This window comes from Lepisosteus platostomus, chromosome 12 (genome assembly GCF_059453375.1).
Source record: "Lepisosteus platostomus isolate fLepPlt1 chromosome 12, fLepPlt1.hap1, whole genome shotgun sequence".
Classification (NCBI taxonomy): domain Eukaryota; kingdom Metazoa; phylum Chordata; class Actinopteri; order Semionotiformes; family Lepisosteidae; genus Lepisosteus; species Lepisosteus platostomus.
Genome location: NC_142622.1, coordinates 5926492 through 5941078, shown reverse-complemented (window position 1 = coordinate 5941078; position 14587 = coordinate 5926492). Strand labels below are relative to the sequence as shown.

Genomic DNA, 14587 nt, shown 5'->3' with positions numbered 1-14587 from the left:
CACGGTTGATTATTTTCTTTAAAGAGGTTTTCTTTATTTAAATCATCACCCGGAAGGAGACACAAGGGAGTAAATTAACACATTGAAAATAAGAAAAGTGCCATTATTTCTGCAACAAATAATTACATCCATTCAAAACCCCTGCTACAAAAGTTCATTTTTTGTATCGCCCCGGGTATCGTAATTCAAATTTAATTTCTTCGTCATTAGTATCCTCCTCCCCCCCTAGCTTAAATTCCGGAATAATCGTGTTTTCATAACAGGAAGTGATACTGGGTTGTACCATTGTATTAACTCCTTTACGAATAAAATGAAACCAAACAAACAAATGTAATACACAGTGCATTTCACTTAATTGACAGTGTTTTAAGATGCTTTTTTCTATAACACCAGACGGCACTCTTTCCATAACGCTGCCAAATACGATGTTTGTCTTCACCCCCGATGCGTACGGTCAGTAGAACAGTCCTACTCGCACTGATACCACACCTGCCTCTAGCAGTGGGAATGAGCAATTAGCAGCTGCTTGTCTCTAACAACGTTTATTTTCTCGTTAGTTATTGTACTGTACAAAAATGTCTTACGCAGGCTATCCGGGAGCACCTGGCGGATATGGTGGAGGGGTAAGTTGCGTGCGTGCACATAATATTATTTGAACATGTAATGATGTGATGTAGCAAGAATTCGTCTTCGTGAAAAGAAAATGATCAGAGTTTCGTACTTTCTCTTTTTATGCATTCTTTATCCCGGGAGTAGCTTTGCTAACGACTTGAAATTCAGCGCTTGGAGGATTATATGTTTCTTTGAAGCTGAAGCTGGCCGATCTTGGGTTAGTAGTCTGTAAGAAGAAAAGTCAGGACAGGAATTTCTTAATTTACATCATGCCAGGAGTAACACCCAAAACTGAATGTATTAAAAAAAAAGTGTTTTGAGGGCTTCGTCGTTGTAAATTTCGCCTCCTGACAGTAAGAAGAGGCCGAGACCCCCCTGTCGACTACAGTGCGAACCAAGGGCAGCACGCCAGGTGGAGCAGAAAAGACTTCCAGTACAGCGCAGTATTTCTGCTTTTCTATAGTAAATGACGTCAGGAAAGATTGCAGTTACATCCCTCCCAAAATGTCGTTCTCGGCTCCTTTGTGTCATGCGGTACTATCTGAAAACGGCTTGCTACAGAGCAGTAATCATAGATGAAAGAGGGCCCATGCCACAGCCAGGGCCGGATTTTGGTGTTCGTAGGCCCTAGGCACTTTCACTCCGAAATGTGGAAAACGAGGGGAAAACGCCATATGAAACTACATCGATGGACATGATGCACTTTTAACTCTTCTAATGCTAAAACACGTGATTGATGGAGCGAGTCGAGCGACCATCACTTCGATACTTCTAGTTTCTAGAACAGCCGCTAGATAGCGTAGGATTATTGATTTGGATCACAGTCCATCCCAAAAGCGTGTTGTTTCAGCTCGTTTTTGCTTCGTAGGCCCCAAAAATGTCGTAGGCCCTAAGCGCTATGCCCACAGTGCCTAATGGGAAATCCGCCACTGGTCACCACGGTTTCTTGAAGATCAGGCATTAGATAGATAATACTTTATTAATCTCGTAGGGAAACTGATGTGTTACAGCAGTCCAGCCCAAGACGAGCAAAAACAGACATCAGAATAGTTATAAAACAAAAGACAACAAAATAAATAAATAAAACATTTTTAGACCTGTGTGTGTTTTTTATCCTTACTGAAAGGGGTCCGGTGTTGCTGTCCTCTCGGAGTCATAGTAGTTACAGTTACTTGTGTGGGTTTCCTGAATTTTAAAGTACACACACCCAAAGCCTTTGACTGGCAGCATATGTGCAGTACCAGTAAAGCTAGAATTGTGTTGTGGCATGCCTGTGTCTGTCCTGCGATGGACTGGTGTCCCGTCCGGGGTGTATCCTTGCACCCAGTGCTTGCTGGGGTGCGCTCCCATGACCCTGACTAGGAAGAAGCAGTTAGAGAATGAATGCAGGTATTGTGCCATTGAGAAGCACATAACAACAACTAAAAAGGAGCATACGCTTTCTATAAGCTTATCATTAAGACTGTTACACCGTACATCTTAACATCAACTCGGTTATCTAAAACATGCTAAAGAAAAGGCGTTGTCTTGCTAATCCTGCTTAACTCCCACGTCAATGAAAAAAATTAACAGGGACAAATTACAGAGCACAAAGATAAAATGATGCCAGATGGATAGTCGATACCTGCACAATAATCCCAAACCCCAAAGACATTTCCCAACCCGGTGGCAGTCCTCTGCATCTCCAGTATCGCCACAGGCTACCTGCCCAGCTCCTAGTTTCTAGATATTTCTGAGAAGCAAAGGCATTTGCCACATCGCTTGGTGATCTTTTAATGTGGATTTGCTCAGAATGAACTCACTCTGCCGTGTACAGAACCACCTAGGTGCTCAAACAATTTATTTCACACCGTTTAGAGACGTAACACGTAGCGACTCAAATCCTGTTTATGAAACGAAAGCCGCAGAAACTCTTGAAAATAAAAACATCCTCCAAATATAAAAATCATTTTTTTTGTTGCCTTAAATAATGCTGTGAAATAAGTCTTAAACCAGTTTGTTGGATCAGCATCTTTTACACAAGCACTTAGACACCCTAAATTCATTTGGGTACTCGGGTTGCTAGAATATTGCTTAGCTGAGCTCTTAGCTTAAGCCTCTTTTTTTTTTTTTTTTTTGCTTTCAATCTCCCTGATAGAGCAGCCTTCTTCCCACCTTTTTGTTGTTCCCACAGTAATCCTCCATTATCCCTCACTAGGGATGTATCCTAAGTAGGTATTTCGGTATGATTCAAGGTAGGTATAAAGTAGGTATGATTCAAACAGCTTAGGACAAAAAAAAAAAGATTTCTTCCAGGAGCGACACAGTTTAGTTGGGGAGCTGGGTGGTTGGAACTGAATCACGATTGCTCTCCCCACGCGCCTCAGTCCAGTGTAATTCTATCAATCATGGATGCAGATGGTTGGATTGGCTTGTGTTTGGAGTCAGCTACACTACTGACCATCTGTCTGTAAAAAGAAAAAGTAGTGAAACTTGCTTTGAATTGATTTGCATTTGTTAAAATGTTAGTATTTTTCTGTGGGGGGGAATGGATTGTGGAGATTTTTTTTTTATATCCATCTGAGGATTTACAATATTTGAGCTGTTAGATGTAGTATGCTTGTAATTTGAGGAAATTTGCTCAGATAGAGGGTAAGTTACATAATGATAAAACATTTTTTTCTGCATTATGCAACACTTGGGCAAGACCCTGTAGCTCTCAAACAGAAAGGAATCTTACTGTGATGTTTTCCAATTCTAACAGTACTGTATATTTGTTCATGTATTGAATATAGGCCTAGTGCAGTTATGTGTTTTTTCTTAATGAAGTACACAGTCTAAGTAAATGTACACCTGATAGCAACTCAAATAAAATTGTTTAAACTTGCCAAGATCAAAAGGATACCCGTAGTTTTAGTGTTTGAAGAACTTCAAAAGGTAGGACAGACATATTAAACAGAAACAGCATAGAAAAGATGGTAACAGTTGAAACTGAATGTAACTGATTTCTCAATCTTCATTGAATTTTTATTGTGTTATTTATAGTATTATAATATGAAGATTTTTCTGCCATTGTTTTGTCCTTTAAACTTAGCTTTGGTCAGTTCTTTTTCCCTGTTAAAAACACTTTTAATTCCAGTATATATCGATCCACTTTTCACTTCACAGCTTAGCTGCTGAGTTAAATGCCATTCATCAGTATTGTTTATTCATCAATTCCTCAAGCATTAAGCATTAGAGACTAGTGATAACTAATCCCAGGGTCATTTAAAATGTGTATTGTTGCATATTTATTTATACCATTTGACATAGACATTTGAAACAGTATTCTTTTCTATAGGTTAGACACAATTATAGTCTTTTGTACAAATATGATTAATAATTTTGGGCCAGATGGGCTGAATTTTCTGCTAGTTTTTTTACCTTTTAATAAAGATAAATATCTACACCAAGAGGGCGATGAGTGTGTTTGCCTAAAAACAGTATGTTTTTGTAAAATAAATAGGGAAAAAGCACTGTGCATTAAGTACTGCTGTCTCTGTGATAGCTCTGTTTTTCCTTTCATTCCCTCCCTCTCCCAGAGAAACGGTACGTCATTTCCAGAACAAAGGAGTGGGTGTTGTCTCTAGCTACAGCATAAACATGTTCTGCCCTGCGTGGGCCTGAATTGAGTACATGCAGTTCGTACCACTTTTGCTTAATGCTTCAAATCTCTTATGTGGCTAATTGAGTTAAGATTTAATATAACATCTGGATTTATAGAAACTGCCTATTAAAAATCCAGCAGTTATCTTTCAGTTTTGCATCAGGTCCTCAACATGGAAATTCTCACTTAGACATATTTGTGTGATGGATCAGTTTCTGTCTGAAACATGTAGGCCTTGATTTTCTCAGTGATGTTTGCTGGTGGTTTTGAAGCAAAAAAATGTAACCCTTGAATTTATCTTCAGTGTTTAGCTGCTGTGAGGTTAAAGTGCATTTTGATTTTAATGACGGGGGGGAGATGTCATTCTGTAGTCTTCCCTTGAGTGATTTAATGGATATTTATTGTAGGACAAACTGCCTTTGGTTTGACAAAAAATAAAAGTATTGTTGGCCTAACATCCACCATTTTCTGCTAAGCAAAGGGTGGTTCTGTGACTATAACGAGGATTTCAGGACACCAGCAATGCAAATATGCACCTACGAGACAAACTATGCAGTTAATTCCACATTGGCAAGTGGAAAGCAAGAAAATGCACTTGAGTGTTCTTTAGGTGTGATCTGAAGATGTTGATGTTCTTTCTTTAGATGACTCCTAAAGAAGATTCAGCAGTTGAAACATTTTTTTCCTGTTTTTATTTTGGAGTTAGCCTACTTCCAAACAAAAGCAGCTGCCCGCTTGAACCTCTAAAATGTATAACACACACTGAAACACCGTAAAAAATAAAATAGTGACTTATTGTGTCCCTCATAATTCAGAAATTCTAACACTGCACACAGGATACAGTGGTACACTCACTGATTAATGTCAGAGCATTCTACTTGAGTGTGGTGCTTTTTGATCAGTGTTTTACTTTCAAATACCCGCAGTATTTGATGAGTTATACATCTCTTACAATGCAAGAGTAACTTAAACTAGAAGAGATTTAAAAAAGGCTTTCTCAAAATATTTTGTCACTAACTCATGAAATGTACACAATGAGCGGAAAGGTGGCTCTGTAGCTAAGGATCTGCGCCTGTGGCTGGAAGGTTGCCGGTTTGTATCCTGCGGCCAGCAAAGGAATCCTACTCTGTTGGGCCCCTGAGCAAGGCCCTTAACCTGAATTGCTCCAGGGGCACCGTACAATGGCAGACCCTGCGCTCTGACCCCAAGCTTCTCTTCCTGTCTGTGTGTCTCATGGAAGCTGGGGTATGCGAAAAGACAAATTCCTCATGCAAGAAATTGTATATGGCTAATAAAGTGATCTTAACTCTTATCTGATCTTGTATGACATTTTCTTAAACAACATTGCCTCTTGAGGGAATTCAGAATGCTTTTTATGGTCTCCTTTCAACATGGCTCTTTTTTTTTTCTTAAAGTAACTCAGGAGATAAACAGGGTAAAGTCCCTTGGCTGAAATAGAAAACAGGTTTCTGTTTTGAGCCATCTATGCTTCTGCAGTTTAATATAATGAAAGGGCTTACAGGTTCAATGGGGAGAACATCTATGTTGTAGAGAGTACGTACTGTCCGCTGCAGTGATGATGGAGTGCCTCTCCTTCTGTGTCTCCCCAGTATGGTGGTGCCCCTGGTGCCCCTGGCTATGGAGGATTCCCTGGTCAGGCACAGGACCCTCTTTTTGGTTATTTCTCTGCTGTGGCAGGCCAGGTAAGAGCATTTCACAGTCTTCCCTTTACCCCACATGGGTCAGGCAGCTACCAGACTTCCTTTGCGATTTGTTTGACTGTCCTCCCCCCCCATCAGATTCATTCCAGTCATATATTTTTAGTATTCAGAAATGTTAAAGTTTAACTTGTCAATTTAGGATCATAATAGGACATTTGTTATTTTGCTTGATTATAAAGGGGTTCAATTTTGAATATTCTTCCTTTTTAAAAATAGCATCATAGATGGGGGGGGGGGGGGAGACATTTTACATAACCGCCTATTGCAGCTTCATCGACATTCAGTGGTTTTTCATTTATTGGTCAGAAACAAGAAATCCAAGCGTAACCAGGTTTGCAATTTTCAATTAAAAGGTAGGTCAAACATGCAATTTGATCCAGGTCTATAGTAATAATACAGAATACTGCAGATGTTTCTTAACACAATCCAAGTGTTCTTAATTAGATCTGTCAGTATATATGAGGTGCATGTTTTTGAGGAAATCTTCAACATTATGTTAACAACAGTTTTGTAGTATAACTGAAACCCTGCAGGAGGGAGTCAGACCCACATCCCGACCACTTTCGCCTATTTAGTATCAATGTCATGTTTCTTGATCACTCACTTGTGTGTTTTGTTTCACATTGTTCCTACCAACTCGTCTTTGCCACTGTAGCAGTTCCCGGACTTATTCCGCATAAGAAAAGTGTGTGTGTGTGGGGGGGGGGGTCATTCTTATGGTCAAGTTGTCGTTCTTTCAACTAGGGAGATTAAGCCAATAGAGAGATCACTTTATTGGCCATATACAATTTCTTGTATTAGGAATTTGTCTTTTCACCTACCATGAGACACACAGACGGGGAGAGAGAAGCTTGGGGTCAGAGTGCCGGGGCAGCCATTTGTAGGCGCCCCTGGAGCAGTTGGGGTGAAGGGCCTTGCTCAGGGGCCCAACGGAGTAGGATTTCTCTGCCGGCCGCGGGATACGAACCAGCCTCAGGCGCAGATCCTGAGCCACAGAGCCAATCCGCCTAATTCAAATAAGGATATTATATTTTTTTTTCTCTAGGTATAAGGAAGGATTGCAGTTGTAGTTGTCTCTAAAGATAGATTAGTGAGTTCAAATGTTATTTTCATGTTTTGATTTTTAGGATGGTCAAATCGATGCAGAAGAGCTCCAAAGATGCCTCACTCAGGCAAACTTTTCTGGTGGCTACAAACGTAAGTTTCTAACCCTTTTTACATCTCAGTTTCTGTTAGGTGGAGTCCTATTCACCTTCAGTGAATTGTTTCTCATGGAAATCCACTGTGAGTGAAATGCAGCACTTAGTACATAGTCTTGCAATTTCATCTATAAATTGAAAAGGTGACAAAATAGTTTCTTAATGTAAATATGATATGTATCCTAGTGTAATGCAATAAATAAAGGACATTTCTGGTCTGTTTGGACCAGTTTCAGGAGCAAATTGATTACTTGGTATGAATAACAGTAAAAAGAAAATGCCAAAATAAGTAACTCTCCTGATCTGGATCTCCCTGAGAGGTTCCAACAGGACGTGTTCCAACAGGACGACACAGACTGACATATTGCTTAGTGTGAGAAAGGGGAGAAGGCTATTGTTTTACCTTTGTTTATTATTTTTATATCTGTTACCCTTGTATGTAATGTAGAAAATAAGTGCGCTGAATTGGAGCTTAAAACATTCAGAGGTTCATAGATTTGTATGATGCAAAAAGAATCCACTTTGCAATGTAAATTAGAAAGGATGACATTATAAATATTGATATAAATAGAGTATGGTCAGTATTACCTTTTAGTGAGTTCACATTTGTAACCTAATTTTTCAAATTTTTTTTGGCAGCATTCAACCTGGAGACTTGTAGGCTAATGATCAGCATGTTGGATGTATCCTTTCTGCACAAGTAAACATACAGGCGTGTGTAGAGTAAGAGTTTCTTAAAAGGGGCAAACATGGATGTGAAAAAAAATTGATAGAAATAAAAGCTTTTTAGGAGTCTTGCATGTTAGTCTTCATTTTCCATTTTCAATAGTCAAAGCCTTTTGATATGCTTAGAGGCATTATTTAACCATTCTAGCCTACCCTTATGATGTAAAAGCAAGTCCATATTTACTAGTATTAAATGTACTGTATTAATATTCCATAGTCCATATTTAATAATATTTAATTATTTTTCATAATTATCTATTTGTTTTTCTCTTGAATTTTGTTGGCTGCAAGGTCACATTAAAGATGGAAAAATGTCTGACGTGATTTATCTTGATTTCTGGCTTTACATCACAAAAGCCTGCAATTTCAATAAGGGTGTGTAGATTTTTAATATCCACTGTAAGTGGTACCTGCCTTAATGGCCATTACCGTTGGTTCTTATTAATCATACTATAATTGTTTAATTACAACTTGAGAATCATCACTACAAACATCTTTGGGAGATGTTTAATGTTGATATGCTGTGAATACAATTGCCGAGTATTAAGACTGATTTGCTGTATTTCCTTTTGCTGTAATTAAGGTACACACGTGGAAGTGCTGATTCCCATGTTCAAGCCATTGATTTGAATCATAAGTGAAAAGTAATATTTTTCTGTTGCTGTTTTCATGTCTTATGTTGACCAAAAAATACTTTGGCTTGTGTTTTGAATTTTACATTATTCATTTACATTACATTCATTAAGTGTGTAGGAGAACCTTAAGTACAGTATTACCCGATGAACCATAAAAATTAGTTGAGGGAAGCTTTCATAAAATTGTTTTAAGGGAAAGTCCAGTGTGATCGTATTTAGTGATATAAGATTTAGCTGAGTTTACTGAACACAGGTCATTGTTGAATTTATCCTTAATTTTAGTATAGAGAGACATGTCATGTACGATGGGCTTCAATGAATTCAAGGAGCTGTGGAGCATACTGCATGCCTGGAAACAGCACTTCATGAGCATGGACAGAGATCGGAGTGGGACTATAGACCACACAGAAATGCAACAAGCAGTTGCTTCCATGGGTAGGTATCTTCTGCTTAGTCACGAAATTTATTCCAGTGCTAATGTATTCTTAGAAATACATTTCCATATCAAGGGAGTACTTTTGTGCTTTTTCTGCTTATCCTAACAAAAGTCATTCGGCTGGACATGTTGGGCTCCAACAGGAATATTCTGCTAGTTAAGAGTTACATATTATATAGTGATTACACGGACAAAAACAACCATACACCTTACATTCACAGATTTGATAGTAGTGAATGGCTTTGGAAAAGATTGAGAGAGGGCCTGTTCTAAGAAACATGCATGTTAGGGTTGAATTAAAAGGTACATTTTCTGATAAAATAAACTCTGATGCACACTGCTGTAAGATGCTACCTTGATAATTGCACTCCGCTGGTATGCATGTGGCCGTAGAAGATTCTGCAGAACCATGGCATTGGAATGTTGTTCAACACGAGCGGTAGGTTGGGGTCCATATTGAATTTCTATGGTGAAGATAGAATTCTTTTCAACCTACAAATCGCCAGGTTCTGTCAGCTCATAAAAGTTTTTTTTTTGATAACGTCCCGTACCGACATGCCTGAATACGAAATGCTTACCTGTCACCTTGAAGCAATTAAGACATTTTCTTTGTATCCTAACATTACAATAATAAATATAATTCCTAAAAATAATGCAAATACAGAAATGATTATAAAAACAAACATAGTAGTAGAGAATATGGTTTATTAGTGATCACTTGGCACTGGATTCCCACTTTAGTGACACTTACTCACAATTAATCTTGATTTCTTGAAAAGCATGCGTGTTCAATAATTATTCAAATATTAAATAGTGGGAATGTTAGTATTAAGGAACCCATGCTTATTTCTCCAAGTTTTTCACATTTGTTTTGGGTTGTTGAAGTAGATTTCACAGAGATTGTGGGTAGTATGAGAGTTTTGCCTGCAGACTGTTGCCAAACAGCTGCAGCTCTGTAATTCTTCAGTGACGGGCAAAAACACAAGTGAATTAATAAAGATGAGAAGTAGTATTGGCCCCATTTGGGAAAAGTCCCTTTTTAAAATCCAGCATCAATTAAGTGATATCCCATTAATGAAGGCCTTTCATTTCTAAGTCACCGTAGATGTATTAAAAAAAAAAAAGATTGAGAAATTTTAGATAGCACTTTGCATTATTTTCCTAGCCTGTGGAAAAAGCTTTTCAATTTCCAGAAACGTAATATAATTTCTGTTCTAATACCTTACATACTTGTTTAGAAGGATGGATTAAAGTTAGCTAAATTTTCAACAAATAAAAAGTAACTTTTATTTATATGTATTTCAAAATTAACTGTTCAGCTTTAATTTTTTTTGTGTTGAAAACACAAATGCACAAGAACTGTAGCTTTTCCCAGCATCTGCTTGAAAGATATGATACTCTTGATACATCCGATGCTTAATGTCTGAAATTATGTTTATTTTACATCTCTGCAGGTTATAGACTAAGTCCTCAGGCTATGACTGCAATTGTAAAACGTTGCAGTACCCAAGGGAAGATTACTTTTGATGATTATGTGGCTTGCTGCGTAAAAATTAGAGCTCTGACTGGTATGTATGTTATTTTTGTCTTTGCAAGTCTGAAGTCTTTACTAATCTATGTCTTTTGTGGCTCTCAAAACAAGCCCATCTATTAAATGTATTGAGAACTAAAAAACAATACCTTAACTCTCTAAAGTATTGAAGGTATTGGCAGATATAAAGTTTCTCTGAGCGGCTTGTCAGTCAAAATTCATGTTTAAAGCAGAATAGTGAAATTAATGAACTGATATTCACATTTCAATCTGTTGTAAATATATGCTGTGTTAGATTACAAGTATGCTTATACAAAATTAGAAGCTTTTAGAATGCTATCTTAAAAGCTTTGTAGCAGGTAAGGATTTATCACATGCTAAAGATGGGAAACAGTCTTTTAGCAGAATTTAGTTCAGATATAATATTTAGATTGAGTCATTTGATTTTTTTTTGTTCTTGTTCCTTTTAATTTATCCGATTTGATTAGAATCTAATTTGATTTCTTGTTGCTGATTCATTCATTCACACTTTTTATTTAGGGAGTATACTTAGAATTTTGACCACATGGTCATCTTTTGTTCTTGGGTATGGATAGTGTTCACTGGGGGAAAGTATTGTACTCTAGAAAAATGCTGATAATGAATTCAAGAAACAGTTTAATTAATATACATCTTCTGTCTTTCCGTACAGATGTGTTTAGAAGAAGGGATCAAAGTCAGCAGGGTGTGGCCAGTTTTTCATATGATGACGTAAGTATTAAACCTGCTTCTCCTGCATGTCAGCAAATACACAATGGCATCAAGGCATCAGCAACATTCTCTGTGCACATACTGGCATATTCAGATGCATGTGCCTTAGCCTATTTAAGTAATCTTTATCGCTTTATCTTTTAATTTGTCCTTTCATTTTAAGTAAATTCCACCTAAAAGTTGTAGGAAAAGTGAAAGTGGACGTCCACTTAAATTAAAAGATATAGGGATAAGACATTAGTTCTTTCATTGTGAACAAAGAGAAAATCTTTACTTCCCTCTGTCCCTTTTAATCAATACTGTATATAATACCTAACTGGAAGTGTGCTGCTATGACTGACCAGGCACTGTAAGGTTACAGTTTTACTGATGCTATTGCTCTGTCACTGACACTGTGGGATTGTAATTAAGATAGACCAACCAAAAAAAAATGCAATCTTCGGATCTCTCCTTTGCATGTATGTGGGTTGCTGCTCAGTTGATTAAGTACTTGGAAATTCCAGATTTATAGAAATTGGTGTATTAAAAGAAGAAAGAATGGAAAAATCTTTACATTTAGTGAAGTCAGAAAAATCACTAATGGCTAAAATATTCTTCAAAGATTTTGAATGCAAGATTATACAAAGAATTTTACACCACTTTAAAAAGAACATTGTTTTGCAGCATCAAAACAAATATGCACCCCTTTCATTCCGGATGAAAAGCTGTTAGGGAATCTGAAGTGTTAAGTTTATTCCACGTTTTTGGCAGCGAATGATCTCCTCCCTTCAGGAAGAAGTCTCCAGAGCCACAAAAATATAACATTTACAAATCTTTCAAAAATGCCCCGAAGACTCAACATTTATATACTGATTAAATCTTTTGGGGGGGGATTCTGACAAATATGTAAAGGTGTTTAATATTATCCTGACAGGTGTATATAGAAACCCTTTTACAATGAAGGGGTGGTGATGCCTTGGTTCTTACACCTTGTTTCTGTGTTCGAGCTCGGAGGGCTGGAGTACCTGGCTTTACGCTGACAGCTTGTGCAGCCATGTAGGACACCCCCTAGAACAAAACTGACTTAGTTTTCACAGACCCTAAACCGTGTCTGCCTAATTACCCAGACTGCATCCCGTGTCTTCAGCCAGACTGACATGATTGGCTTCCCCACACCATGGGTGAGCCGCAGATAAGTCTTGTCAGCATACTCCTTTCTCATTCTCTGCTTAAAGATCTGGAAGAAACCATCTTTCCTGTACTTTAATGGAGGTTCAGCAGGCCGTGGATCGGAGGTTAATTACCTGTTAAAAGTGTAGAGTAGAAATGTCCTATATATGTAAATATTTAAAAGAATATTTTCTTTTTCTTTTTCAGTTCATCCAGTCTACCATGACCATCTGACAAGACGGGAAGACATCCAGTTTTTCTTTACATTCCATGTTTTTATAGTTTGAAAAGAAGCGTTTAATTAGCACATTTTTTTTTTCTATTGCCAGATTTATTTTTTTTATACTTTGACAACCATAGTTTCTTGTTACCTGCATAGCTGCTTCTGAATTTCACTCTAAATTTCTGCATCATTTAATAAACTGAATAAAAAAATGCAGTTAATTTAAAATCATTGTATGCCAACTATATGAAGTTAAATACTTGTTCAAATTTATTACAACCCATGTGAATAAAATCATAATTTATTCCATGTGCAATAAATTACTCTGCACAAATGGTCACAGTGTTCATTTCTGTTAAATGTTGTTTTGAACATGGATCGCTTACCTAAGAATAATGTTTATTTTATTGCAACTTTTTGATGAAAATGTCAAGAACCTGAAAATGACTGAAATTCAGATTATATACAAACATGTTAAATGTATGCATCAAAAACCAAAATAAAATTACACTGTGCAACAACTGCAATTTAAGAAGTTGGAATCGGAAAGCTTAAAATACCGTCACTTAGTTTCCTTTAATGTTCCTTCAGATTTTAATTGGAAATGGAAGGTTATAGGATTCCGTTTGCTCCTTAAGTGAAAATGTATATTAGTTATGACCGTTGTTAAAGAGGATATTATAATGGTTTATCCCAGGAGTGCAAATCGAATTTTGTTTTAAGACTTTAGTCATCACAGCTGTTCAGTGATCAGTTTCTAAGCTTTCATGTGTGGCAGTCTTATCCCAAAGCAAATTATGTCATGGAAAAAAATTAAAGAAAATACAAATTTAATGTATGATTTGTTTACAGGTTCATCCTCTTTGCAATATCCTTTCATTCCCCTGAAGGATTATTTCTTTAAATGTTTGGGATGTATGTGTTACAACATCAGTAATGCCAGTTAGTATAAAATAGCCTTATATTGAAATACCAAATGCACAGGTTCCTGGGTAATCCTTTGTGCTCGACTTCCTTCTTGTCGTGTTATAAATGAAATGTATTTAACTTTTGAAAATAATGGAAGCACACGTTTTTAATGGTACAGATCTGTATATATAAAGAAATGTAGGAATTATATAGACCAATACTCATTCTTCCTTACTCCATCTCATCTGCACAAAGGGTATTAATAATAATCATCACAGCTTAACAGATCAGGATTTCCACTTCAGATATTTTAGAGGTATCAAAAACATTCAGGTGGTCAGATTACCCCTACATGGGCAATAACTGCATTTAAATCTGTGTATACTGTGTGTATTTAAGTCAGTCCACATGAATTGTCAAGCAGTTTACTATAGAAGTCTCCATAGCACTGCTTATATCTAAAAAGAACCATTTCAGTGGAGATTCTCCACTTGATGTCAATTTGACAATACAGTGTCTGTATTTTAAACATCTAAAACATGTTTACTGTATAAAGTAACATCTAATTCTAACTTATCCCTACTGTTAGCAGGGCAACTTTCATATTATATATACAGTAAAGTCACATTGTATATACCTGCAAGAAATTACATTGTGCTATATGCTACTGCATAAATGATTGCAAGCAAAATGTAATGCAAGTTTTCTGTTAAAATGAAGCCAATGGAGCATGTAAAGTTGCACAATATTGCAGAACAAAAGTACAAGACATCAGGCAATAAAGATATTGTAGTAAGCAGGAATGGTGAGCATCTAGGACTACAAAAATATAAAATATAACATGCCCAAATATCAGGCTTCCCATTTGTTAAATAATGTTTTACCAGTTTATATGTACTCTGGAGATAATAGATAAATATGGGTTCACTACAATGTTGCCCTGTGGTTATCTAATTTTGCCGAAGTCTTTAATCTCAGGCTTTGAGCTGAAAGTGATTCATAGAAATGCCTGTCAACAGGTGGAAATTGGGTCTTCATTTCAAAAACTCCAATGTAAAGGTAAGATCATGC

The 14587-nt window shown here is 37.0% G+C and overlaps 1 protein-coding gene across 2 annotated transcripts; it reads left to right on the top strand.

Annotated features, from left to right (window-relative positions):
• The first annotated feature begins 463 nt into the window (after positions 1-463).
• Positions 464-12941, top strand: sri (sorcin). Of its 2 annotated transcripts, XM_088600609.1 has the most exons (8): positions 464-623; positions 5848-5940; positions 7086-7155; positions 7797-7840; positions 8806-8953; positions 10409-10522; positions 11177-11235; positions 12592-12941. In XM_088600609.1, the coding sequence occupies exons 1-8, from the start codon at positions 576-578 to the stop codon at positions 12616-12618; spliced, it is 603 nt and encodes a 200-aa protein (XP_088456735.1). In that variant the 5' UTR covers positions 464-575; the 3' UTR covers positions 12619-12941. The 2 variants fall into 2 exon arrangements, with proteins under 2 accessions (XP_088456735.1, XP_088456736.1); XM_088600610.1 differs by lacking the exon at positions 5848-5940 and having other exon boundaries at positions 466-623.
• The last annotated feature ends 1646 nt before the right edge of the window (positions 12942-14587 follow it).